We start from the raw sequence: 27,935 nt of genomic DNA, 5'->3' as shown, positions 1-27,935 counted from the left end.
CGTTGCATTAGCCTATCAAAACTCCTATCACAATCCTGCCTGCCCATGTTCTGCTACCATTACTCTAAAACTCCAAGCCACGCATATGTATTTATCCATCCCGTCCGACGAAATCAAAAGCGACGATCTCACAGCATCGTGCCAAATGTGTCCTCCTCCTGGAGGGTGGGGATCCTTTTGCGCGGGCTGCCTCCATCTTCCGTGGCCGGCTTGCGATGGCGGAACGTGAAGCCGACAAAGAGACTCTTGCTCATCTCCTCCTCGCGATCGGCCATGGTCTCGAGGGCCTGCTGCTTGTCATGCACCTCCTTGTACTTGGCCATATCAGCCTCGTTGGAAAAGTCGTCAAAGTAACCCGCGTCTGTCTCCGAGTCCAGCTCGGGCACAAACGGCGCGCGCGTCTGACGCAAGGTCTTCCAGTCCACCTCGGCAAAGTACGGATGGTTGTAAATGTCCTGGATATTGCTGAAGCGATGCCGGCGGGAGTTGATGGCGGTTGTGATAAAGTTCCAGGTGCGGTTGCTGAGGAAGTAGTTGGGATCCTCCCAGACGGGACGCTTGAGCACGTCCTTCCAATGCTTCAAGTTGCGCCATGTCTCGTCGGGCGAGGCGCCCGCAAAGGGCGGGAAGCCCGTGAGCGCTTCGAACAACATGCAACCCAGACTCCAGTAGTCGACCGTGTAATCGTACTCCTCCCCTCTAAGGACTTCCGGTGCCATGTAGTCGGGCGAGCCCACAATGGACTTGGCATAGTTCACGTCATTGTCGCGCATGTTGCGGTAGCTCTCACGGCGCTCCGCGACCGTTCGCTGCGCCATGGGCTTGCCAAAGGGGACAGAGGTCTCGGAGGCTTCCTCCAGCTTGACGCGCATCGACTCGATCTTGGAGGGGGCGAGCACACCGGCCGCCAGGCCAAAGTCGGTCAGTTTGACGTGGCCGGTGGAATCAACCAAGAAATTCTCCGGCTTCAGGTCACGATGGATGTAGCCCAGTTCATGCAGCGCATTGACGCAGCAGAACATCTCGGCGATGTAAAAGCGGGCGTGGCGGTTGGATAGCACGCCTGTGTTGTTAAGCAGAGTACGAAAGTCGCCGCCAGGCACGTATTCCATGGCAAGATAGATACTCCTGTCGTCCTGGAAAGAGTACAGCAGCCGGACCAGCCAGTCGCTCTGGGCCGTGGTGAGAATGTCGCGCTCCGTCAGAACGTGGCGGACCTCGTCGAGCTTGAAGAGCAGCTTCTTGCTCATGACCTTGAGGGCACACACCTCGCGCGTGTCCTTTTTCTGTGCCAGGAACACCTGGCCGTAGCCGCCCTGGCCGACCTGGGTGAGGATCTGAAAATCGCCTTGGCGGAGGCGGACGCGCCTCTTGCGCAGGTTGGCTCGTTCGCGGCCCGTGTATTGCCTCCACACCTGATTGAAGTCGGCTTCGTTCGTCTCGGGTGGCGGTGGGTATTCTTCCTTGAAGGCATTGAGGCGGTTCTGGCGCCCGCCAACGTAGGTGAGGAGGTCGAAGTAGTAGTCGAGAAAGTAGAGCTGCGTCACGTTGACCATGCGCTTGACGCCTGGTTTCTGGAGGATCTCGCGCTCCTCCGCCGTGAGACCTCTTGAGGTATTGAATCTCTTGGTGGCTACGGCCCGCTCGCGTGGCTCGTAGTGTTGCTGGCGCGACAGGGCCGCGTGGCTGTGCTGCACAGGCGCGCGTGTAGTGGGCGGCGTGTTCTCCTGACCTTGCTTGAGGGGACTGCCCGGCGAGGGGCCATTGTGGATGACACTCTCGTCGACGTTGATGCTGTTCTCATCCAAAGGCTGTGCTTTGCTCTGACCCACCGAAAGAGGTGTTGTTACGACGCTCTGCGGTCGGGTGAGCTTGACTGGCGCCTCGATGGCGCTGGCCTTGAGGTTCATCGCATGGTCAAAGGTTGTGGAGAGATCGTGGGCACCTGGCGGGACGGTCTTCTTGCTGGGGCTGCCCTGAGGCGTGCTCGTGGGCTCGACAAAGCTGTTGGGTCGATTGGGCGTGCCTGGTCGGGCAGACGTGGCGGTTGGCCTGTCCTTGCCAGGGAAGAAGTTGGACATGAAGCTGGCCATGGCGCGTCCCGGTCACCCCGCGTCCAGATTGGCGTGGTCGAGTGATGGGGAGGGATACTGCTGGAAGAGAGGCACTGATTTAGAATGACTGTCGAGTGCAAGCGAGTAAAGGTGCAGATGCAGATGCATGCAGTCGAGGCGGGATGTATTGGTGGATGGGACCTTGCTTTTGGCAATCGAGCAGAGCGCGCAAGTCCAGCCAGCGTCAGAGGCGGGGCAGGCGAGCTGGAGTAAACAAATCGCCCGATGAGGTCAAGCGCTCTGCATGCATTCCACGATCTGAAACCGAGATCGCAATGTTAGCGCTCCTAGCTTTATTGGCTTTCCCAATGCGACGCAGAGTCAAGTTAAAGGGCAGTGCCAGCACAGATTGCACGGCGCTCCATTCTCAGTAAATTCCTCACCGTAGGTCTCGGGGAAGCCGAGGGGACAGCGCTAGCTTGGGCCCTTGGGCTTCGAGCTGAAAGCCTCAAAGGTCGAGCAATGTGGTTAGGAATGCTGCATTGGTCTCCAAGGGGAACAGACTGAAATTTTTTGCCGCAATCGACAGCCATAGAGCACGCAAGAACGTCAGTAATTCGCAGTGCTCGTGGTTCGTCGTCAAGAATGAATGATCCAGCGACGTCCGACGCCTTCGACATCGACAATGGACTCACTCCTTTCGAGATGCTTTTTGACATACCCTACACTTACCCCATCTGATGCAGTCGGCACGGCATACTCAGGTACGTCTGGCGGGTTGAGCTCCGAGAAAGTATGTGCTTCATTTTGTGTCGAAGACTTACCTTATCAGGCCCGTCATTCACATCAAATGGCTCGACCACTCCGTACTCAGTACAGAAAATCAACAAGGTACGTAATGACGGCGTCTCATACACTACTAGCCGTAAAGCTCTAGCGGCCAAGCCTAGATACGCCGCCTCATCAGACCACTCAGTTGACATCTGCCACCCAAAAAGCCTCGGACTGCGTGATTTCTTGAATTTCATCCTCAAAATGCCCAATTGAAGCCTGCCAAGGCGTCACTGACCCCAGCCAGCCAGCCACTGAGCTGAGGGTCCAATCTTAATCTTATCAATCAGTAGATCAGAGTGACTGCCCAGCAATCATGTGGTCACGCCGACGACCACATCACCTGAGCGTCGCTGTCGGGAGCCTCGACCCCTCCTCGTCCTTGTAACCCGCCTCTCTGGAAACAGCATAAAACCGGTATTGCTGCCATTTCCAGTTCTGCCTTTCCAGCACAAAGCCTTTCATCATGAAGCTGTCCGTCCTTGGTAGCCTTGCTGGCGCCTTTGCTGCCGTGACGGCTGACGCCCACCACCCGTCGGCTCTGTTCCACAATGACGCCCATGCTGCTGCCCACCGGATTCCCACCAGCTACGAGTCGGCCGTCATGGGACGCCGCATCCTTGGTCTTTCAAAGCTAGGCGAGCTGTCCACCGTTTTTCCTACCAAAAGGGAGGATGACCTGGCGGGCGTCCCCATCGGAATGATGGATTACGTTGCCGACTGCGAGGAAGAAGGCAACCCTACGTTGCTAGCCATCAAGATCGCCACCAGTTTCAGGAATGTGGAAGCTGGCTCCAACATCTCCCTGTCTATGCGCTGGATCCCACCGTACCCTCCCGCCCGACGCATCTCCTTTTTCTCGCGGCTCACAGCCTTTCTGTCCGGGGATGCGTCCTACAACGAGGCCGCCAATGCGACGCCCGACCCGGTGCCCTACTCGGCCGCCAACCTGCCTCGCTTCTCCCTGATGGGGTATCTGGAGCCCATCAACCCTGAGCCAGTCGAGGCTGTTCGCCTAGCTGCATGCTTCACGGGCCAGCACCGCGACGCAAAGTGGTGGCTGCCCGGCAACCCGATCCACGAGAGCTCCTGGGCGAGACTGGTGGTGACGCACGTGTACTGGGTGGGAGGCTTTGGCGACAGAGCCTACATTGGCCCTATTCCGCTGGAGCAATGGAATAATGTCACCCAGGAGGAGTGGTCCAGCATTAAGCTTCCTGGTGAGGAGAAGGGCTGGAGCGAGTGGAGCGTCGGTGCCAGCGACGAGCTGTAGTCAGAATGAGCGTCCAGCCGGACGGATGCTCCCAATGCTGTCCATAGTCTTGCAGTAGTAGTACCACGGTCGCTTCTCGAGGCAGCTAGCTTGGCCAGGTGGCATACCTGAACTTGTCGTGGTGCGGACCCGGAAAGCAATGTGGTGGCGCGTCACTTGGCATGCCTAGTTATCCACCGCAGCACCTCGCTGTCGTGTCACGAGAGGTGCATAATAAAGTACTTGGGCATCAGATCACCGTATTGTCTGTCTATCATCACTATAGACGTACCGTGCCAGCTGTCACACACCAACTCGTTGAACCAGAAGGGGCATTTCGTTCTGGGTATGGTTTAGCCGATAGGCGGAATGACGGACGCGGATAAGGTTCAACTTATTAGGCAATATCACGACTCGTGCTTCAATTTGGATTTTATCTATGGTGATGAATAAACCGAACTCCGAGGGCCAGTGGAGTTGCGCCAAACGCGGAGAACCTTCGGGTCATATGGGAGGCGTCTGGGCGTGGGTGAGGCCTCAGGTCAGCGATTGTCCCAATAGATGGGGGGAAGAGCGAGTGCCACGTTTCAGCGTTTCGAGCACGCGTCGTAAGGGAGTCAATACTTTCATTGATTCACCTGCTTAAAAAGGTAGTTAAAAGCTATCAAAGGCAGCTATCTGACTGGAGACTGCGACGTTATCTCGCTGCCCATGAGGTAGCCGATGCTTGGTCAACCGGGGATGACAATATTCTACAGTGCAAGCGCCAAGCGCGGACACCAGCGTCGGCTCGCCACGATGGGCGGAGCTGGTCAAGTAAATTTGTCGTCGGGGCGTGGCTAGGTGCGTTAGCGTCTTGGACCCCCAAAGCCCCTGCCTGTCCAACCCGGGTTAGCGGGCGGCCATCCCGCGATCGACTGACTTGACTTGATTACTGCCTCAACACCCACAGTGACGCCTGCGAGGTCCATTCGTTGAGGGCAGGAGCCAGGCGTCTTCGACTACGAAGGGAGTTACCTCACCTTACCAACAGCTTGAAGACACTGCAATCAGGCTTCACCAACGACTGGCAAGCACCACCATCGCGCCCTAATTACCCTGCCTGCGCACTGACTCGGGACCGATTCCGCCACCGCCAAGTTACCACCATCCGACTGGACTCGCACAGTCGCGTGGTCTTGCACTATCCAGCACACTTATCGGCCTGACACCCTACCCTCGGAATGGCGCCTCATCTGCTGCCTACAGCATGACCTCCCGCACACCATTGGGGGCCCAGCAGCGGCAGCCTCAACAAAGAACGTTGAGCAGCTCGTCGCTTGGCTCCCAGCGCCCAACGCCCCAGCCGCGCTCGATGCTGCACCCTTCGTCGCCGATACGTCGAGATGCCGAGTCGAGCGAGGTGATGCAGCAAGGCGCCAATACACCGAAACGCGGCGGCTCCAGGCTGCGGTTGGAGCTCACGACAGAGCAGGCAGTGGGCGCTGCTGTCGCGGTCGAGTCGCCCCAAAGTCTTGCGTCAGCACGGGCGCTGTCCACCCTCGACGGCCACGACATGGCTCATAGCCCGGCACTGTCACGGGCGTCGCAGCAGGAGACAGACAACCCTCCGTTACCCATGCCGAAGCGAAAACAGCATACCGCGCAGACATCTCATACCCGACAACCACCACAACCACCACCGCCATCCATCAAGAAGGATGGTCGACCGAAACCATATGCTATACCGACGCCTCCCGACGCCCCTCGTCTAGCGACCCCATCGAATAAAAATACACATATTGCAGGAGGGGATTTTTTTGGAAAGGGACTGTACTCGGGGCGCGCCGACTTCTTCCCTTGGACAGGCAAACACCTCGAAGATGAGTGGACACACCAGTCGATCGCCAAGGGCGTGTTCGAGCGATACAGTGCCACCGAGTCATCGTCGGGGAAGAACTCCATCTATACGGCCATCAAGGGTCAGAAGACCTCGCTCAACGCGCTCTCGACCATCTTTATGGGGGTGCTGAACCAGCGCCGGCAGAGGGACCAGGTGACGGCGCCATCCACGTTCAAACCTCCTCCCCGGGTCACTTTGACGGACACAAAGAGGGAGGTCTGGCTAAAGGATCTCGCGAACCCCGCGACGTCATTGCGCCGACTCAGTAGGACGATCCCCCACGGCATCAGGGGCCGAGCTCTTCTGGACCAGTGCTTGAACAAAAAGGTCCCGACCGAGAGAGCCGTGTGGCTGGCCAAGTGCGTTGGCGCGAACGAGATCAGAGCGTTCAAGAGAAAGGGCGTCAACGGAGCGCTGGTCATTGGGAACGAGGTCAAGTGGATCAGAGACTGGACCATCTTCGTGGAGCAGTTCCTCGAGTGCACAATGCTGGCGGCCAGCGACGACGACTGGAAAGCCAAGACTCTCTACGCCGTCCGGCTGGCCACCGGCCTCTACTCGGAGCACTTGGTCGACCGTGAGCATTACCTCGAGTGGATGATCAAAGGGCTGGAGAGCAGCGGACACGGAAAGCTACCCATGTGGATGCTCATCTGCGGAATTCACTGGGACGATTTTCTCCGGGCGCGCAAGTCTGGCCAACGTCTCGTCGCCGCCTTTTTGCACCATTCGCACACCATCGAAACCGACCCTGACAAGGATGTCATGGCGCAACTAGCGCACCAAATCTCCTCGACGCTCCTCGAACTGATGAGCACGGCCCCCGAGAGCTTTGTACAACCGACGCTCTGGCCCACACACAGGGACAGTCTGAAGTCCTACCTGCCCGTCAACGATGAGCATCTCCAGAGAGTCTGGGGCAGCATCAACAGTCGCAATACACGACTCATGATTTGCGGGAGCTCATACCCGCCCGCCGGTCGCCAGCGGCTGATCAAGTTGCTTGATTCTACACTGCACAACGTGTCGGCCCCGGACTTTGCGGCGAAATGCTGGGCGACAAGTGACGACAAGGCCCAGGTCTTCAAGACACTAATGGAGTGGGCGACGTCCGTTCATCGACCTCATCTGAGCAAGAACTACGTCGCCACCACACTCATCAAAACCTTTAAAACTTGGCTGCCAAAGGCAGACTTTGACATGACGACACCACTCCTCGACATACTCGACCGAGTCGAGAGTGAGGATCAACACCGCAAGCAAGGCATTTACCATCTCGTGGCCGAGCTCATCAAAGACCGGTCGTTTTCTGTCTCTCAATATTTCCAGTGGCTCATCGCCCGAGGCGGCGTTCGCAGTGATGCCGACCTCGACGCGCAGACCAGTCCCTGCGGCACGCGCCTGCTCATCGAGCTGCCTCTGGCGTGCGTATCGGACAAGCTCCGAAGGGAGCGGGTCAACTTGCTGCGGAAAGCCAAAAATCATACGGTCCCCGGCGAGGAAGAGGACATTTCGATCGGGGTGCGCTGCGTGCGGCTGATCTTGGGGTTGCCCGTGGGCGGCGACGCGAGCCGAAAGTTGATGACCTTGAAGAGGTTGACGAACAAGATCCGCGCGAGCAGCCGGACGCTCAAGTGCGCCGTCAGCGCACACCTGAGGGACGTCATGGTCGAGATGAGCATGTCGAGCCACCCGGCCGCCGTGTCCACGTTCACGACGGTGCGAGCGATCCTCGAGGCGACCGAAGACTATGCCGTGCTGTCCGACGTTGTCAAGTCGTGTCTCAAGTCCACCGATGCGGAGCTGCTTGCGGCGTGCGCCAACACCGTCAATGCCAACATGACCATCTTCTTGGCGCTGGCCTCTGCGAACGAGTGCTTCACCGTTCTCATGGAACGTTTGCGAGCACACGGGCAGCAAGGCGTCGTGCCGCGGCCGTTGCTGGCGGCCGTGTGCCATCTCGCTCAGCGTCTGCCGGGACGAACAGAACTGGCGAGCCAGCTGCGCCAAGATCTTCTCCAGAGCGACCGAAGCAACGCCATTGACGCGTGCTCGCCCGTGTCGGACAATATGATGGCAACCCAGGCCACGTCTGGCGAGGTCGATTTGTCGGACGAGATTGATCGACTGCTGGCGAGCGGGAATAGGATTGACCAGCCCACGATGAATCGGCTGTTCCGCACCATTGTGCCGCGGCTCGAGGGCGGATGGCACAAGCAGGACGACACGCGACGGACGTTTGCCTCTTTACTTACCAAGATGCGCGTATTCGATCCGCAGCACTTTGACAGGCTCATGTCCGACTGGATCAGCCACGTGCGGACGCTTCCGTCGCGCGGGCCCCTGTCGGAGCTGCTGCCTCTTCTGGTGGTGCTGGGCTGTGTGCCTTTGACCGCGCTTCTTCAGACGGCCGATGCCTCGCCCCCGATGACCGCCGGTGTATCGAGTCAGGGGGAGGGGCCGGGCGCGGCGACCTATCTCCAGGAACTTCTTCAACTGCTTCTGCTGGCGTTGCCAAGGTCGACCGTCCTCAGCGCCGAGGAGGCGTACCAATTCAAGATCCACCAGGCTTCAGCCCAGTCGGAGCATGGCAAGGCCCTTTTTTTGCTCATACGCAACGCCATGGCCGAGTACGCGGCCTGTGTAGGATATGCGAAAGTAGCACTGCCGTTGGCCGACAAGAATATGGAGACGCAAATGCTCAACGCGCTGAGTTTGCTCGTGGTAGCAGACTCACCAGGGGTGAGCGAGGCCCTGTGCATCAAGAACATCCCAGGCGAAGCAGTACCCTTGGTATCCGACCTGACGACCAAGCTCCTCCTGCCCGACCGTGCTCACGGCAACACACAAATCTCGTTTGACCAAATTCTCGGACTCGCCTCTGAGCTCACCCTGCCATTCTGTCAGCTGAAGCTCGAGTTCGACCTGTCCAAGGGCGAGTCGCAACCTGTGGCGAGCGAGGACCCGGCACCGTCGCGGTTTGACCTGTTCGCCAACGCCATGGACCGCGCCATTGAGGCCAACAACATCACCTGGACCAGCATGCTTCCCTGCCTGAGCCATGACATCTCTCAACATCTCAAGAGCTTGGCGCACACGCGGTTTCTACGACTGCTGCCGTCGCTCAAAACCTCCGAGACCAGCACGAACGACCAGGTGCATCTGGCGGAGAACCTACTCGGTGTGATTGAAGCGATCACGACGGGGCAGACGGGGCACAAGTCGGGCCAGTTGACCAACAACATGGTCGAGAAGCTGTGCGATCTGTGCGACATTATTGCCAGCAAGGACCCGCAGACCGAGAGCCTACGCCGCGACACGCTTGCGCACTGGCTGCCCGCGATGCTCCGTCTGATCACTCTCCAAGGCATAGCGGCGGCCGAACCAGTCGTGACGCCGCCGCCCACCACAGGACCTCTCCGGGTGCCGATTGTAAATCACGAGGCGCGGGCGCGCACGGTTGTGGCCCTCGGCAGTCTACTGCTCGCGCTCGACAACGCGCGCCCCCTCGCGGCGGCTCTGTCACAACACGTCTTTGACGTGGCCCTCTTGCTCGTCGACGCGCTGCCAGACGACCTCCGCCACCAGTGCGCCCGGCACCTCCTGCTGCTGCCCGGGTGCGCGGCCAGCAGCACACTATCGTCCGACCCGCGGCTCTACTACGTCCTGAGCACGCCGCGGCCCACGGCGTCGGACAACCTCGTGCTCTCGCACCGGGAGAAGCCGACGACGCCGCAGAGCACGGGGGCCATACACCGGGGTGCCATGGGCGCCATGTACGGGATCGGGCCGCCGGTGCCGGAGCGGCTCACGCCGTTTGTGATGCGTCGATGGGAGATGCTGAGCGAGTCGACGCCGCTGGTGGGGGAGAATGACACGTCTCTGAACTTGTGTCTCTTTGAGTCGATCAAGATTCAGTGAGTGAAAGATGGGTGGTCAGTGGGTACGACTGCATACAGGAAGGGGCTGTGTACTTGGTTTTGTTTTACTTTCTTTTGTTTCAGTCCAAATCCTTATGAGCGGGCGTGGTATTCATTCACGGGGAGGCATATTGTATCGCATTAGCCATGGCGTCTGGGGCCTGCTACGAATAGAGCAAATGAGGTATTACGTTTCAATGTTCCCATTCATGTTGACGCTAGACAAATACAGTCCCCATCAGTCCCATCAGTCCTCATCAAAGATCTGGTACGTGTTCTGTAGCAACGTGTCGACGACCTTGATCTGCCAGCCAGCATCCTGTATGGCCTTGGCGGGATCCGTCCCCATGAGGGTAGGCCCAAAGATGAGGGCGAGGTTATGAGAGCTCATGCGGTTGACGTGTGCATTCTCGACGACGCGGTGGAGGTGCAGACACAGCGCGCGGAGTGTGGCGTAGTTGGGGTCCGGGAGGGCGTTGATGATGGCGTGGATGGAGTCGCGACGCTGCGTGTCGTCGTCGTGCTTGGCGGCGGCGACGAGGCCGTCATGGTTGTCGGCGGTGAGGACGGGGTCGGGGAGGTCGCGGAAGAATTGCTTGAGCAGGCCGGTGACGCTGTTGACGTCGTGGAAGAAGTTGTCCGGGTCCTGGAAGTTGAGGGCGGGGTTCTGGCGCTCGCGGTCAAAGAGGGCGCGCAGCTTCTGAATGTGCGCCATGGAGCCGGACTGGCGGTAGATGCCCTCGGTGCCGAGGCCAAAGAGGTCGACGGCGCGGATGCACTGCTCGACGACGGCGGGGACGGGCACGCCGTCGCGCTCGTAGAGATGTGCGAGGTGGACGCCGAAGACGGGGTTGAGGGCGGCCGAGGGGGTCGGAGTCGGTGTGCCCGTGCCCCCGGCGGCGGCGGCGCTGCTGCTGCCCTGGCGCTCGTGGGCGTGGAAGGGAGGCGACTGCTGCCCGACGCCGGCACCGCCGCTGCCGCCTTGGAACGGCAGGGCACCGAGTTGAGGGGCGTCCTGGCCGCTGAAGCTGCGTTGGTGCTGGTGCTGGTGCGGCGGCGGCTGGGCAAAGGGTCGAGGAGGCTCGTGGCCGCCTGGCGACATGCTCTGGCCCATGGGAGGCGGTGGAGGCGCTGCTGTTGCTGCTGCTGCTGCTGCTGCTGAGGAGGAGGAGGACGGCGGGGGGATGGCGACGGGGGCGGGCGGAGGAGGGCCGCCTTGGAAGTGTGGTGGGGGCTCGAGGGTCTGTTTGTCAGAGGATATTTGCCCAGAGGGGAGGATGTCGACTTACAGGGTGCCGCTCGTACTTGACCTCGCCTGCATGTGCAGGGACGCGCGCGTGGTGGCCCGCCAGGAAGTCATCCAGGTCCCTCTCATTGTCAATGGACAGGACGGCGTGCCGCAGGCTGCGCGAGGCCGGATGGCTGTCGCCGCCGGGCCCTCGTAGCGGACTGACGCTCAGTCCGTTGCTGAGGAGCAGCTTCTCGTTAAAGGCGGCAAACTTTTGCATCTGCAGGCCCAGGCCGGCGTCGAGCTCGCGGACGTGGTTGCGGATCTGGTGGACGGCGTCGGGCCGTGTGGTGGTCTCGAGCAGCTGCTTCTCGCCGCGGTACGTCTCGACGGCCTGGCGGTAGTTCTGGTCGGCGTGCTCGACCTTTTTCTTGAGCTCCATCTCCTGGTCGGCGGCCGACTTGTTCTTGAAGGCGTTGAGGACCTTGCCCGTCTGGCGGCTCTCGCCGGTGCGGACGCGCTCATAGTCCTCGGCGAGGGTTTCGAGCTTGGACCGGCACTTGCGCATGGCCTGCTCGAGGTCGGCCACCTTTTGCTCGGCGGCGAGGCCGTTTGTCTTCCACGTCTTGCGGCTGCGCTCGGCGGCCGTGGCGGCGTCGACCAGGTCGTCGTGCATCTGCTGGAGCGAGGCGGCAAAGTGGCTGCCGTTCTCGGCCATGCGCTCGTGGATGTAGACCATTTCCTCGTAGGCCTGGGAAAAGGTGCCGGTGCGGTGCTCGGGGCGGCGGATGCTGTCCTGGGTGGCGCGGCAGACCTTTTTGAGACCGGCGGCATTGTGCTCCTCGAGGTCGGCGCGCTTCTTGAGGAAGAGGGCGAATTCCTGTGTCACTTAGTGGAAAGTTCAATGGAGCGTCAGAGACGGCCTACCTTGGCCGACGCGATGCTCTGCTTGAGGCGGTTCAGGAGCGTCGCGATGCCAATCTCGGAGGACAGGACGCCCTCGACCTGCTTCTGCACCTCTGGTCGGGGCGCGCCCGATGGTGCCGCTGGTGGCTGTCCGGCCAGGCTGTGAAGCGACGCACCCGCATCGCCCTCGTTCGTCTCCGAGTCGGCGGTCGCTGTCGTCCGCGAGGCGTCGATGCTCCCAGCCGGGTCGCGCAGGTCGAGCGAGGGGGGGAGGCTGTCGTCGGCCATCGGGGGGTCGGGTCTGTGGTCGGGCAGTTCTATGAAGTCGGGCCAGCTGTGAGTCGGGGCAGTTCTTTGTGAGTTCGAGGCAATTCGAGGTTGATGAGCAGGTGGGTGGCCAGGGAGTGATGTGGCAATGGAAAAAAGATCGTCTGGCGTTGAAGAGAGGAGCTCGCTTCAAAGGTCGACTCGACCTTGAGGCGCAGCGGCGTCGCGTCCAGCGTCGAAAAGTGAGGGCAGGCACACACCCCTACCAGGGCCAGGGACCCTGGCCGGCATGCGACCTACTACCTTACGTCTACGGCCATTCGCCATTCGGGCAGCCAGAACTCAGAACTTGGAACTCAGAGGTCTGATGAATGATGAATTATTCAGAGATCACTTGTAAAAGGTATTGGTCCTTCTTCACGCAAGAAGCCATCGAACTCCCGACTACCGCCATCTTCAGCAGAGAGCTCTATGATTAGACCCGACGGCTCGGCAGACATCACTTGCAAAGGTAGACGTAGACGACCATTCATTCATTATTCGCCAATGAAGTATAATTAACAAATCATACCTGGGTACATTAACTCAATAACCATCACTTCTATCCTACCAGGCAACCAACCACCGCCATGTAAAACAAACTCCATGTCCATGTGCTGGCCTCCAACCCGTGGGTATTTCCACCACGACAATAGCTCGACAAACAAGAGGGTATGCATGCTCAACCGTATACAGTAGGAAACGTCGCGTCCAAATCGTCGTCCACATCATCCCGTGGGCGTCCCGAGCCCCTCCTCGTCCGCCTCCGCTGGCCACGAGGGCGTAGGCAGCTGCGCGTACCGCTGGCCATCCCTTTCCGTCAGCTCCTTGCAGAGCACCTCAGCGGCCAGATCCCACCTCTTCTGCAGCCGTGCTCTGCGCGCGTCGAACAGCGCTGTCACGGCATCCATCTCGTGCGCGCACTGCGCCGCCACATCCTCCACTTCCTCCTGGAGCTTCGCCCCCAGCTTCTCCAGCTCTGCCTGCTGCCGCTCCTGCAGCTCCTCCATCCGCTTCGCCTGCCGGTCCCGCATCACGTTGATCTTGGACTGGTGCAGCCGCTCCAGGTTGTCGCGTAGGTTGTACTGCTGCCCCAGCTCCCGCAGGTCCCGCTCCGTCACCGTCCGGTGTGGCATCTGCGCGCTGGGGTTGCGTCCGAGTCCATCGCAGTACGCCTCCATGTGCTTCAGACGGATCCGCACGCTGCGCTCGCTCTGCTCCAGTGACGCCCGCAGCTCCATCTCCGCCGCCACCTGCCGGTCCTCGAGGTGGGCCGCCGTCTTGCCGTGCCGGTCCCGCATCTTCTCCTCCTCGGCCCCGCGCTTCTCGTGGAGGGCGCACCGCCGCTCTTCGTGCCGCTTCCGTATGCTGGCCGTCGTCCTCGACGCAAACTCGATGAACCGGCGCTGCTCACACGCTTGCGACTCTTGGAGTCTTTGCCAGGCGGCATCCCCCCTGGTCCTCTCCGCCGCCTCCTCTCGCTCCACGACCTGCTGCGCCGAGGCGGCTTCCCTGGCCATCTTCTCAGCCTCTAACTCCGCCGACCGCTCCTCCTCCTCCGCCCGCCGCCTCTCCAGCTCCTCCTCGCCGCTGCAGACGTTGGGACAGCCCAGCGTGGCATCCCAGACACCGCCGCAGATGTAGCAGAACTGCGCCTTGCACCGGCACGTCATATGCGTGCACCCGTGCGCGAGCTCCACCAGGTTCCGGCACTTGTAGCACCGCATCCACTTGGACTGCTCCGCCATCTCCAACACCTTTTCGAGCTCATAGTCCTCCGGGCACGTCTTGCCCACCGGGTGCGCGTCTCGCTTGCACATGACGCAGACCCGCGTCCGGCACTGGCGGCAGGTCACGTCAAAGGGCCGCTTCGGATCGACCTTGTGCCGTGGTGGGATGAACTCGCCGCAGTCCGGTTTGGGGCAGAAGACGCGTGCCTCCCACGGCGTCGAGAAGAGGACGACGGCTTTCAGAAACGCCTGCTGGTTGTCGCGCGTCAAAATGGCCTTGACAATGGCGCCCGGTATCGGCTGCGTGCAGCACCGCGGGGGGAACTTGTCCTCCTCGTGCGCGGCCTGGCTGACCATCACCCGCAGGCAGTGCGCGCAGTAGGTGTGGCCGCAGGGCAGGGTATGCAGGGCTGGCGCCTTGCTTGTGTGCTGAAAGTCATCCCGGCAGCACACGCAGGACAGCTGCGGCGTAAAGGGCTGTGTCGACCGGCGCCGCCACCGCATGCGGTTCTTAATGTTTGACTTGACGCTCGCCAGGCTGCGCTTTGTGGATACGCTGAAGAGGGACTTGGATGAGGTGTCCACCACCGCTTGCTTGCGGAACTTGGGCTGGTCGAGGTTGTTGCCCAGTTGGGCGAGGTACTTGTCGTAGTGCGCAAAGTTGAGGGTGCGTCGCGCTGTTTCGTTGCGCTCGGGCGCCAGGATCGTGTCTGGTTTCGATAGTGACGACCGCTCTGTGAGGGCGGTGCCCGTCGAGTCGCTCGACCCTGTCGAGAATGTCCGTGCATGGTATGTCGGCGCGGTGGACGAGGCGGACTCTGCGCTCGATGTGTAGCGCTTGTCGGCCGGGCTGGACAGGGTGGTTGTGATGCCCAGGGCCTGCGCGCGGGCCACCAGCTCGTCGTCAATGTGGTCTTCGGACTTTTCGATCGGCAGGCGCAGGACTTGGTTGTAGTACGCGGCGTCGCTCAGCTCGGGCATTTCAGCCATAAGCTGTGGTGTGGCCAGCGTTACCATGGTGTTGTCCCTCGGCGGCTGTCAGGTTTGGAGTCCAGGCTCGCGCATGGTTTTTCGAAGACGGGTGTCGTGTTGGGACTTGGGCGAGGGCTCAGGAGAGCGAGAGTGGAAGCGAGCGGATTGTGTGAGACAGTGACTCTCGAAAGTCAGCCAGTCTGTGTCGTTCCGAGGTTGAGTGACTGAGTCAACGGGCGTCTTTAATGGGGTGTCGGGAGGGGCGCGCGTAAGGGAAGCAAGCCTCGAGAACCAAAGATGGATCCGACTCGATCGTAAGTAAGGAAGCACTTCCGTATCGACCGACGGACGGCTGCGGCGTGTTTGCTTGAAGATGGGATGCACTGTATGGTCCCGCCCGGCAGTGGGCAGCGGACGACATGGATGGCACGATACGTATATCGGGCAGATATCCTGGGCGAGAAGCAAGCAATCAATCATGCTGGCTGGACTCGGAGATCCACCCAGTCGACGTGGAGGTGCTGGCGGACAGGGTTGCGTGATGAGTTGGCTGACTTGGCTCCCAAGCCACCATGGCACCACCCCTTGAGGCGGGCCCCCGCCCGATCGTGTGTGGGCGAAACGGTTGTGTATCGTCGAGAGTCGGCGCCAGCAGGTTTGTTTGTGCCGACCGTGCATTCGTTAGGCAAGCCGCAAGATTGTGCGGTTTGATTTGACTTGGCCGTGAAGCGCTGAAGCAGCGGCAGTAGCGACTGGATGGAGACGATGGAAATGGCAGGTCACAAGCCGCACTGTGCCCCAGCGGCCCGCGAGATAGCGCCGCTCTAGCCTACCTACCGTGCGTAGACAGTCAAGGCCCGGCAAGGGCCCTCCAGTGCCCGAAGATGAGAAACAAGAAACAATGGAATGTTGAGCAACACGGGATTTTTGAGCCGCACGCAAGACATGGAGAACAGTTCTGCGCTCCCTCGCATGAGCCATCTGCACGGATACTGACGACCAACAAGTGCGCATTCGAGCAAGGGCTGTTCCCGATTCCCGAAAGCGCCGCCTCCATCACGGCCCACTCTCGAACGGTGCGACGCACGGTCTTCCCCCATCCCTGCCGTGGACTGATTTCGAGCTTTCGTCACGATCTCACGAACCACCGCTCTCGGACCATTCATGACGAGTTCCACAAATGATGCGCCTCGTTTGCTGACGAGCGTCCTTACGGTCGCAGCTGGATCCCAACACTTGTCTCTCGGACTTTCACAGCACATCTACCTGGCCCAATAATAGTGGCCCTCCCACTGGAGATCGTCCTCACATGAACCACTGCTGCGCTGCATGGTCCCCTGCACCCGCGATCATGTTGCTTGCGACGCTAGTCTAGCCGGCCGTCCAGTCCAAGCGGGCGGACCTGCCAGATCCGTGCTCAGATGCACGCAAGGGGTCATGTTGGTTGGCTTTTGCCATTTGCGCCTGGTCGGCTCTGTGACTAGCCGGGGCGGCACGAGCGCAGAATTGCGTCTTTGCAGCAAGCACGGAGAGTATGCGAGGCTCAACGGATCGATCAAGGGGAGGCCGAGGGCACAGCAACACCTTTCCATGGCATGTGTACGTGATACGAGAGGACTGCGCAGTTAAAGCGATCTTACCGACTCTTGTCCTCGATTGTGGGAAGGCGGCAGCACATAGGGCACTTGGGATACGGGGACGAACGCATACCAACAAGTGTTAACTAGCAGCTGTGATTAGATATTGAACAGAAGCATACATATATCGCCCAGTGTTGACTAACAGCTTTGGTCGAATATTGGGGTTCATACCGGCCGCTTTTTACTATAGTTGAGGGAGTCGCACTATATCTTCAAAAGGACAGCTCTCGTCATCAGGGAACAATACTAACAGTTGTTGGCCAATAGCTTTGATTCGATATTGGGCCTGATGTCTGCGGTTTTCACCATCTTCAACCGGACATAAATCAAGCTAATAATTTACGGATCATTGCTAAGGTATAGTTGCGGGAACAATCATCGAATTTGGAATCTTGTTGATTGGACTCTATTACCAATAATAGCGACACAAGTACAGCAAATTTAACAGCGTTTCACGCGCATAATATGGACTCAATGCGGCGCGCTGCTACAGTGGGTGGTGTACGCTCGTCGGTTTTCGTCGTATTTATGTGTTTGCTATTATAGACCAATCTTGGGGGTGATTCGTCTTGGCATTAAGTTAACACCTCTGTAGTAAGTGAAAGGCAATATTGGCATGGCACACAGTCACAAGGCACCCCCACCACAGCTCACCAAACATGAGAAGTCGCGGCCAGTAAATGGTGGCGTCCGAGTCGCCCTGGATATTGATCGGCGTATCGCTATCTACTTTTTGTCATTCGCTTTCGCGTCGCTTTCCTGTGTTGAGTCAGATGTGCAACCGGCTGCTCTAAAGTGGAAAAGCAAAATGAAATCTCAAACGGGACTAGGCATTGCCGTGGGAAACAACACACTAACCCAAGACCACAGGGGCGGGCCAACGTGCTCTTACGGAGGAAAATGATACCTAGGTGATGTACAATCACAAGAAGGGTGGGTGTAACACAAGGTGAAATACTATACAGAGCAAGAAACGGAAACCAAGGGGTGCACACGTGTGCTAATCGGCTCAAAAAACCAAGGACAATCAGAAAACCAAGAGGTTCACGTACCCACCCCATACTAGACGGCTCAAAAAACACCAAGCCAGCGCATTTCTTTCACAGTATACGATTAAATATTTGGATCACAAGATTAATACATGTGTGAGATGTACACTGGCCGGGTTCAGCACTCGGCACGGGTGCGTGTTTGTGAAAGCTGATACATCGATTTTGCGACATGATTCAAAATGTCCATTCAAATGCATGTGTATTCACATGGTGCATTGACGCAATGTTCTCTATACTCTTTGACGCTCTTCGACCCGGACTGTGGCCTGCGGCGTGAGACGTCAGGCACCAAGGCCCAAATTCACAGAGTGACCGGATCATCTGAACTTGGGGCAACGCATGCCAGGGCCCAGTCAGTGCTCTCGAGTGTCATGGTGGTCTTCGAAAGTGGCTCAACTTGGAAAGTTCTTTTTCCCGCAATCTTCAAAGCTCGCGATTGTTCTTGAGAAAAGAACATCAAGAGCAGCGCGACACCATCATGGAGCGCAACAATGACCCAGGCCCTTTAAAGGGTTCACAGTCGGCCACTACACGTAGCGAGCCTTCAGAAACAGAGTGGCTAGACAAGGAGCTCTCTGGTCAACTTCTGGCGTTGATTCGCTCAGCAAAGTCATCTGATGGCGACCTTGGCGCTCTCAGGAGTCGCTCGCAACCGGACGTGTTCCAGTATCTCTGGAACAATCGCTGCTTCAAGCCTGGAAGACCTCCGGTCGAGTTTCTGCTTCTTGAGGACATGTGCAACAAGCTGGGAATTGGCTTTTCGAAGCTCAATGCGAAACAGCCCAAGTTTTCCCAGCCACCACTCGATCCTACATTCAATTTGTGGTTCGAGAAGAGGAAACCACCTCGAAGGGCGAAGGATCCCAGGAGCCCATTGCGATCAATCAAACAGGAGAGTCCCGTCTCGCCGACATTGGGCAGCGAAACCCAGCCTGGTGCTTCGAGCCACTCAGCCAAGACGTCACAGACGTCGTTAAACCAAGGCATGAGCGGTACTGTCCCTCAGAGCCCCATCCCTCCAAACACTGCTGCCGCGGGCTCGAGCGCCCAGAGAAGTGGGCAAGGTAAGGCGACTGCCACATCGTCGAGCACAGCGAGCAAGACAAGCTCAAGGAGCACTCCCAATCTGGGGTCATCCCTGCTACGAACAATCTGGAGAGAGGTGGCGGGGACGGTTGAGGGCAGACTCAGCGGGAAGAGAATACCTTTGGAACGTCTGCCTCGATCAGATTCCTATTGGAACTCTGGAACTCGCAACTGGAATTCACGGTTCCGTTTCCTCCCAACCCGTACAACGACCCTGGTTGGTCTATGACGGTCTACCAGGAAGATCTGCTGAGGCTGCATGGTTGGCTCTGTTGGACTGGTACGACACAAACACCTTTCTACTCTTGGGGGTTTCACTGTGTGAAGTTGTCGGAAATGCCATCCGCAAGAACCAGGAGGACGATGGGTACATCGGAACGGAGTTGTTGGACATGCAGGCTCGTGGGTATCTGAAGCTGGACATGGTTAGCACCTGGAGCGTGCAGGAGTAGTATTGAGGCTTGCCCAAGGAAAAGTAATGTGAAATGACTGTCCGATACTCCGCAACTTTAGACTACATGACATGGTGATTTTAATATAAATGTGCTTCTCATTATGCCAGGACACTGTAGTTCATTCTAGTAGTTCATTGAGAATCCTTCTATATCATCTGCATGACACTCCAATCACAGCCGAATCTTCTCTCAAGCAGATCGAACCTTGGCGAGTAGGCTCTCGCCCAAAGACTCTTCCAGAGCAACTAAGCTCAACCCAGGTATGATGTTCCGGCCCACAACATGATATGTGCCTTGAAGCCTATAACTATCCACGAGCATGAGAAAAGACCTATCTAGGTCATGCTCTGCGTTCAGGACATGGGTCAAGCCAATACCCGATTCATCGTCTATCACGGCAGTCGTGGCTCCCGAGATAGAAGAGCTCAAGTCTCGGGCATCCAATTGAAACCTGGGGGCATTATGGGTGGTATCGTGTACATTGGTTAGACGGATCCAAACCAGTCGGCCAAGATTGCTGCGCAACATGGCCGTCTCGATGTCTTGACACTCGTTGGCATCAAGTCGAAGGATGTCTTGAGCGTCCTCCGTCTGGAGCACCATTACTTTGTACAAAGCCCCGAGCATGGCCATCACACTCGTGGATTCTAGCATTTGGGTGCCGGCAGATGCAAACGAAGCTGTCTTTTGAGAGCTCTCAGCATCCGATCCCACAGGCGCACCCATTTTGAGCCACACTTGCAGTACACATAAGTGTACCCAGAAAGATCCTCGCGTCATCAAGTAACTTGGTAGGTCACAATAATGCCCCATTTCATACATCCAATGCTTCGATGTACCAAGAGAACTCGTGCCGGATTTTTCCATGGCTGACGCGGTATGTTCTGTGCGGATGAGCTCTTGACCCTGAGATCTGAGTGAATCGAGGACAGCCAGTCCCACTGCGGCACGCTTTGACTGCAGACTGCAATTCGCATTGTCAATCAAAAAGGCAGCAATTTGTATGTCATACTTCAGTATGCGCAGCATCTTAGGCAGATTGCTTCTGTTGGCGGGCAATGTATATCCAGGCACCGGCCAACCCACCAGGTCGATACACCCCATACCTTCAAGTAAGCGTACGGGATACTCGACATGCCAGGTTGCCTTGAGAGCTTCTGCCACGATTGGCATGACTTGGTTCCTGGAAACTAGCATCACGAGCAAGAAAACCCATTCCTTCAGCTCCCGATGTTGAAACCGAGGTGCTGGCATTGCTGGATGTATGCGTAGTCGCCGTACACCATGACTCCCAAGGTGGGTGTCATTTGCGCGTGGTCTTGTGCGATTGCGAGCACTTGATCTCGGTCCGACTTGGACCATTTTCCCATGAACATGATGCAGTGAAATGATTCATCTCTGAACGAGCATTCGTCCACCCATGGCATGATAATCATCGAACCAAGTCCTGACAAATTGCCAAGCAATTGATAGCGTCCAGTGAACAAAGTATGCTAGTTGTCTGAGTTCAGGATGAAGTGGCTGCCTTTCTAGCCCCCAGAGATATTCTTCACACTTTGGCAGGCATAGGGCAGCCACAGCCGTCCCACATGCTTCTTTGTCGAGGACGAGGCTCATCAAAGTCTCCTCCACCGCGCCAAGACATCAAATGGCGACTCTTTTCTCCCTTCTCAAAGTCTCCGCGGCTTTATCGGCCACTGACTCGAGGAGAGCCCGCATCCCTCCCACTGGGACTGCGGTCAAGGTCTGGGCGGTTGGCGATGACGACAGGAAGTTTGAATTCAGCCGCTTGACTGGGTAGCAGCGCGGTTGAAGCAATTTGACTAGCGCACCCAAGCTTGGGGGGATTGTGGGTTGTGCAGATATGGTGAACACTGTTATGTTTCTGGGATTCGCTCCTGGATGCAGGGCATGGCGTCGGAGCAATGCGCAAAAGCCCATTTCATGCTCGACTGCGGTGTGAATATCATGATGCCAGAAAACCACGAGTGTCTCGTGGGGGAGACTTTTCGCGTGCATCATGGAACTCAATATATTGCCTTGTGTTAACAAGGCTATCTTGCATTGATCGCGGAACGAGACAGCAGGGCCACCGTCCAGTGCCTCCCCGCGCGATAAGTTGTTCTACTGTACACCGGTAGCGGGTCGAGCAGGTTCCCAACAAACAGGTTGCTATGAGCCGATTGCCATCTGCGACATCCAGAGCATCAAACGCTACAATGGGTCCTTCGTGCAGCAAAATGGGCGCGATGCTATGGAACGTACCAATTATGCGTACTGCAACCTGGTCGCCATGGTGAGGTACCGAAATGGTCCTGGCGACTGTGACCAGATTCGCCTCTGGTACAAAAAGCAGCGCATAGTTGCGCCTTGTTCCCCGGTGCGTGTTGGCAATTATTTGATGCGAAGTCCTGTACATGACTTTGAGGAAGGACAGAGGTTCTTTGCGCTCTATGTCCGCTCCTCTTTGCCGGCACGCAACTCCATCTTTCCAGCATCCGAGTCCGTAGAGCTGTCTCAGCGCAAAACCGCCCTTTCTGCGTCGGCATATCGCGACTTCCAGAGGGACAAACGTGGATGGAAAACGGCCTTGGTTCGATCAAGAGCCAGGCAGAATTCACTGGCATCAGGGACGGTGGTCCCGTCCAAGATATCGAGGCCCGATAATGAGCGAGATGAGCAGGCTGAACCGGGAACCCCGGGCTTGGATCGTGCTCCTTGGAATGGCAGAAGTGATGATGTACTGGTCAGTGAAAATCAGCAGTCAGAATAAATTGCCATAATGGTGATGCTTGTGGGACAAGCCAGTGCAGAGGCGCGGTTATCGAGTCTTGGAGGTTTGCGTTCAGAATGATGTATGGTCGCAATCGGAACTGGCAGTGTTGGCATCACACGTATTCGAACGTTTGCTCTCTTGAAACCGTTTGCAGCGACCCGTGAAGTGACATGCTCGTGATGTTGATACCTCTCTAATTCGATATTCATAGGCATTGCAGTTCGTGCAAACATTAGTCAAAGACTCACGCAGGCAAGGGAAGAATAGGCTATGTCTACAAGTACTCTGTAGAACAATTGGTCGGCTCGTCCCCACGGCCTCTTAAATAAAACATAAAATGATCTCATTTAACGCTGTTTGAAAATTATGAGGTGAGAGTAGTGTACAATTTGATAATAGCACTAATTTTGTAGTCGCGGGGTAAGAAAAAAAAAGAAATTACTACTTTAGGAATTTTATTTACTTATCCCTATTGTAGTACCCATGCCTATGTACTATAGTATAATGTCTCGTATCATACAAAGGGTATTGTCTTTACCACTAGAGATTTTCCTCCAGCGCTATGTCTAGGACACCTTTGAGAATTTTTAGTCTCTCTGATGTATGGGTATTGCGCCATCTTCTTACAACACAAGGTAGTGATTGAATTTTTGCATGTGCGTGTGTCACGACCAGTCAGAACGGCTTGTCCACTCCACGATACAATTAATACATGGGCCTATAGGTTGTGTCGCTTAGTCTGATGTTTACAGTCTGCGGTTCCTCGGCCCCCCAGCGCTTCGTAGGACGCAACTTGCCAGACGACCAGTCTTCCCTACACGTGAGTCCTAAGTTCTAACACGCGCATCAACGCTCCCATTTCACTGACTGTGACCATGCCTCGGATCCGTTGAAAGTTGCGATGACACTTCGCCACTTTGATCAAAACCACAGGCAATTGGATGTGCTTTAGAAAGCTTACGGTCTCGGTTGTCAGCACGACATTGTTGGCATGTGCATGCTGGTCGCTTCAAGGACACGCCTATAGTAATACCCATGAATCCAGATTATTATAAGCAACAACACCTACCATAATATTCAGATACATGTATCCTCGGCGAATTAATGTATCAACCATCGTTGAAATACTGAGCCATCTCACCGGACAGTAATGACAGAGCTTGAACGTGTTTTTCACTCGGCGCGGAAGCATTCCTTGAAGAATCAGTCTATAAGTCGAACTACATTCGTGCCCTGTGTTGCGTGACGTTCTACTTACTTTACGGTAGTGACTGAATATCAAGTCCCTAGATCCGCCCCTGGATCCAAACCCTCGACTTTCATTCACCTCATCGGTCTCCATACTCGACCTCCATCCTCTTCCATGTAGAATATACCCGCTCTGTCTCGCGACTAGTCTTTCTCGTGTGGTATTTGAATGCACTGCTACGGTCCCGAAATGCTGTCAGAACTCACAATGGCATGCTTTGGTTGGATCTTGGACGTGAACAGTTTGACGTTGGCGATGGTGAATGTCAACTAGTGGCTTAGATCTGGACTCAGTATACGCATCTTCCGACCGAGGTCCCCAGTAAACCCAGCAGGAGATTTATGGACGGGTCACGGCCACCGACTGAACATATGACCGCCGCTTGTTGACTCTAAAAATGATGTATCGAAAAGAAAACATGCAGCGCAAACTGACGCACAAGAATAACAGAAACAGATGTGGTTGCGAGTATTCATTTGAACCAACAGCACACCTACAGTCTCCCCCCCCCCCTCCCCCCCCCCTCTCGACTGTCCGGCGGTTGAGATCAAGGTTGTGTCTTCGTGCAAAGCAGGCCGCCCGGGGGCTTGCCAAAAGGAGCAGGGTCATTGAGTTCATCGTGTTTCAGCTTGAAAGCCTCCATGTCCTCTGTCTTGGAGTCAAAGGAGATTGTCGATGGAAGCAAAGACGTCCTTGTTGAATCAAACGAACTTCCAACGAACCTCTCTTGTCTCGAACAAGGCTTTTGCAAACGCGGAGCTTACGGCAACGGTAGCTATGGGCGAAAACGGAACCCCCTTGATCAAGAGCTTTACGCGGTGCTTGCGGCCAGCTAGGGAACCTCGCAAGGGGAGGCCATGCGCATGGCAACATACGGCGTAGGAGAGCTTGTCCTCGAGCGTTTTTGAGGCTCGGACATTGGACAGTAGTTAGATGACCCATGACTGTGCCTGTTGAAGAAAAGAAAGTCTGCAGGCCAGCGACCCGTGAGTACCGTATGATGTGGTCGCTTGGAATTGCCACGTTGTACTCCGGGGCCCATAGACGGCGAGGCGATGGTTGCCACTGGCCTTGCAGATACATCTCATGGAGGTCCAGTCCCATCCTGATGCTCAAAGGTGTCGGGCTTCTGATGGACACTTGCGTAAACCTCAGCTGTGGTGCCAGAGGTATTTCTCTTGGGAACGGGGCCTTTGGAAATTGTCCGCATGTTGTTTATCATCAATGACAACTTCTTGATCCCGAAGGAATGACAGTAACGCTTGGCTACAGGCACGCATGATGGTGTCTTTGACAATGGCCATTTTGGGCAGCTTTTCTGGACTACGATCGCCGGCCATGAAGTCAGAAATTTCAGGGGCTGCCCATGGCAATGCTTCATTAAGCTGGACATCATCCAACTTGAGGCCGACGATCTCCTGAGTGATCGCGCTGCACATTGTGCAACACATTACTACGACACCCTCCAGAATTATCATACGCATAGGCTATAATCATTGCTCTATATTGGCACCACCCCTGACAAGGATATTGCCCACGCAAAACACACCAGCGTTGGCGACTCTGTCGAGTGAGTACGGTGGTCTAGAGCTTGAATCTTACGTTTGTTACCAGCAGTTAGAATGATTCATTCGCGCCATGGTATGATGTATATCTTTACAATTTCTGAAACTATCCTTTCGACACTCCATCCTCCGCGGCGCCTTTCAGGACGCCCACCTTACTCATCTGGTCTTCGTGATCCTAGAATTAGCCGGACTCGAGCAGAAAGAATCTTTCTTTTTCTACGTTCGGTTTTAGCTCAATTCTGGGCTGTTGTTGTGAGCTGCCAAACCATCGCAACAGGCACCGTAATGGAGGACCCGACGGGGCGTGGTTGGGCCTAAGAACTTCAACAGTCCAGGTGCGTCAATGCGCAATCGTAGCAGCCTCATGGATAAAGGGCTGGACCTAATATCAACCGTTGCGGTGTGAGATTCTCGATATAAGATCATGCAGTGTACATGGGCATGTAGAAGAGCGGACTGCGAAACGGGAACCTTTTCATCGACATAGTTCACTTGTAATTAAACATGAGACAAGATAGTTAGATTTTTATTTTGTCATTATCATGTTTTGAGTCAATAGTCCTAGGCTGTCTATGACTTCAATATTCAATCGTTTTAGCAAGTTAATACTTCGAGTTACTAGGCTGTCTATGAGTTCAATATTTAGTCTCAGTAGCTAGTTAATACTTGGAGTCGCTGAGGTAATTCTCTATAGTTATCTTTACCCAATATAACATCTATCCTAGGGATTGATATTTCTTATACTTTATTATAATCTCTTGCTATATACGAAAGTCTTAATATGCGTTATAAGAGGAAGTGCACTTCCTACGTGAGGAGAATAAAGCGTCGATGCTAATTCCCACCTCTATTTGAAAGAAATAGTGGTAATAGAACAACATACATGTGAACACACAGGCGTTAGCCAGCTCCTGGAGTTTACCTGGTACTTTCGGGTTGATCGTAACAATAGTATGTATCTTCTTCCGTGGTTCACACAGCCAGGACAGGAAGCAATCAAACTCCAACATCGACGTCGTCAAGGACCCCACATTCTGATTACACAGAAGCCCTGTGGGCACGCACCATCCAATGCGAGGGAGGTCATGGACAAGCTCACTGTCCCGCTGCGGTTTCTCATACAACAGTAGTCCAATCAAAATTCAAGGCCACTTTCAAGCGAAACTTTTTTGCCAAGGTGATGTTGTGAGACAGGCGGCGGGCACAGTTGCTCATTGGCGCCGTGTCTGGTACTCTAGGTGGGGGTTTTTGACGTCGATTCGGACTATCCATTTAGCAGGCAAGCCAGGGTAGACAACTGCATAAGTACCAGGGAGGCAGGCGCGCACGCGCAGGTGTCGACTTTTTGTGAACTGTGTCAGGGAAGGTCCAAGGGGGTCAGACCGGAGCCGACACGTCGGCTCCGGTCCGGTTGACGTACGTGACTTGCAGCAAACTTACCCTACATCTCGCTACCATCGAACGTACGTACCGTCTTTTGTGCGAAACAGAACGATTGAACACGCAATCTGGAGAGACTGCAGAATTTCTAGATTTTCTGCTAGCAATTGTATTTCGTGCACCAATACTACGGTCAAAAATGGCTGCTGGTGACCGCAACGGTTGATAAAGCCTGCACCAGTGCTTCAACATCGCTCCCTGAGGCGCATCACTAGAGCCTGTTTCATACATAGCGGCAGAAGTTTCGCAAAGGAATAGGCTAGTAATAAGTCTACTATAGCTGAGCAAAGCACTTGCCATCTTCCATCACAGCCAGCAAAATCTGGTGCTTGAGCAATTCGACAGCCACCAAAGCTGCCTGCTGCCCAAGGACACGATTTCAAATGTGGCAACAGTGCGGAGCATGACGTTTTGCGGCGGGCCGCTCGATGCATGGAGGGGTTGAGGGGCATTGGAGCCTTGGAGGGGCAACTACTATCGGTCCAGTGATTAATGGCGGCCTCAGCGACCTGATCCAACACCTACTGACTGATGACAGGTGGACGCTGTCTGCAACCGCCTGAGGCACGCTCAGCCCGTTGCTGTGAGTCATATCTTTGCGTGGTGCATCTGCCGGACAGAGTTGGATTGGGTTCCAGTTCTCGTGAATGTGTCGCAACAATCAGTGCCCAAATCAATTTTTCCCTACGAGTGCCCCACATGTGATCCTGTTGGAGGGGCGACAAGACCTGCCATTGGCTGTCCCTACGAGCCTCGATGCGCTAGGTGGAAGGGAAGCTCTAGTCCCTAATGTTCTGGGCGGTAACAGCATTGAGACAAAGGGCGGTGGTGGATGGTGAATTTTTTGGCCCAGATGCGTGATGTGATGTCTATGGAGTATGAGTTGTTGCGAGCACGAGGGGTGCGACGTCAGGCTGGCTGGCGGGATGGTGGGCGGCGTGTTATCTTAAACTGGAGATGTCGGTCCTGAATATCGATGCTCAGGTCACCGAGGCATGGTCATTCACGAGGGCTGGCTTCACTCATGTTCACGGCATTCTGTTGAATGCGATGTGCAATAAATCGTGACTTACGACAACTGACGCCTGCTGGGCGCGCAGATCCGTCTTGTATCGTCACTCGGAGCTCCCGCTCCTGACGACGACCCAGCAACGACAGAGACTCAACTCAGCGACACCTCAGAACGATCTCACAAGGTCCAATCAATAGCATCAGCCTAGAAAAAATCTAGTGGAGCGCAAAAAAATCTCTGCACAGCTAAGCATGCAGCCGGGGCCAACAGACCCTAACAAAGATCCTCCTACCGGCGTTTTGCTGGTGGGGGGGCTGCCCCTCACTTTGGGTGGTTGAACGCATATGTCGCGCCACCCCACCTAACACTGAATAAAAACTCTTCCTCTCCCTCCGCGCCCTTCTTCTTGATTTTTCCTCTCTTTGTCCCGCATACCGAAGATACAAGCTATCACATCTGCGACACGTACGTCTATCCTTCATCGTCCTCGACGAGGCCAGCGTCATCGCGAGCATCACCTTGGTTGGTCGACGCTTGTTGATTTGCCCCTCCTCCGTCTACGATCGACCACCACCG

The 27,935-nt window shown here is 56.2% G+C and overlaps 6 protein-coding genes across 6 annotated transcripts; 3 read left to right on the top strand and 3 right to left on the bottom strand.

Moving 5' to 3' along the window:
* Positions 1-128: 128 nt before the first annotated feature.
* J7T54_007500 (Serine/threonine-protein kinase-like protein) lies at positions 129-2,093 on the bottom strand (the record flags this gene model as incomplete). The annotated part of the gene is made up of 1 exon (XM_051507966.1): positions 129-2,093. One exon carries the CDS (start codon positions 2,091-2,093, stop codon positions 129-131), a length of 1,965 nt encoding a protein of 654 aa, XP_051360880.1.
* Positions 2,094-3,351: 1,258 nt separating this feature from the next.
* Positions 3,352-4,158, top strand: J7T54_007499 (uncharacterized protein; the record flags this gene model as incomplete). Its single annotated transcript, XM_051507965.1, has 1 exon — positions 3,352-4,158. The coding sequence occupies one exon, from the start codon at positions 3,352-3,354 to the stop codon at positions 4,156-4,158; it is 807 nt and encodes a 268-aa protein (XP_051360879.1).
* A 1,228-nt stretch (positions 4,159-5,386) lies between these two features.
* Positions 5,387-9,940, top strand: J7T54_007498 (Mediator of RNA polymerase II transcription subunit-like protein; the record flags this gene model as incomplete). Its single annotated transcript, XM_051507964.1, has 1 exon — positions 5,387-9,940. One exon carries the CDS (start codon positions 5,387-5,389, stop codon positions 9,938-9,940), a length of 4,554 nt encoding a protein of 1,517 aa, XP_051360878.1.
* A 246-nt stretch (positions 9,941-10,186) lies between these two features.
* Positions 10,187-12,361, bottom strand: J7T54_007497 (Rho-GTPase-activating protein-like protein; the record flags this gene model as incomplete). Its single annotated transcript, XM_051507963.1, has 3 exons — positions 10,187-11,182; positions 11,229-12,047; positions 12,095-12,361. The coding sequence occupies 3 exons, from the start codon at positions 12,359-12,361 to the stop codon at positions 10,187-10,189; spliced, it is 2,082 nt and encodes a 693-aa protein (XP_051360877.1).
* Positions 12,362-13,107: 746 nt separating this feature from the next.
* J7T54_007496 (putative E3 ubiquitin-protein ligase-like protein) lies at positions 13,108-15,126 on the bottom strand (the record flags this gene model as incomplete). Its single annotated transcript, XM_051507962.1, has 1 exon — positions 13,108-15,126. One exon carries the CDS (start codon positions 15,124-15,126, stop codon positions 13,108-13,110), a length of 2,019 nt encoding a protein of 672 aa, XP_051360876.1.
* A 3,125-nt stretch (positions 15,127-18,251) lies between these two features.
* On the top strand, positions 18,252-19,311 carry J7T54_007495 (uncharacterized protein; the record flags this gene model as incomplete). The annotated part of the gene is made up of 2 exons (XM_051507961.1): positions 18,252-18,837; positions 19,187-19,311. The coding sequence occupies 2 exons, from the start codon at positions 18,252-18,254 to the stop codon at positions 19,309-19,311; spliced, it is 711 nt and encodes a 236-aa protein (XP_051360875.1).
* Between the last annotated feature and the right edge of the window lie 8,624 nt (positions 19,312-27,935).

This window comes from Emericellopsis cladophorae (genome assembly GCF_022114955.1).
Source record: "Emericellopsis cladophorae strain MUM 19.33 chromosome Unknown NODE_38_length_223118_cov_118_926449, whole genome shotgun sequence".
Taxonomy (NCBI): domain Eukaryota; kingdom Fungi; phylum Ascomycota; class Sordariomycetes; order Hypocreales; family Bionectriaceae; genus Emericellopsis; species Emericellopsis cladophorae.
Note: the sequence above shows the minus strand (reverse complement) of the source record. Positions and strands in the feature narration are given on the sequence as shown.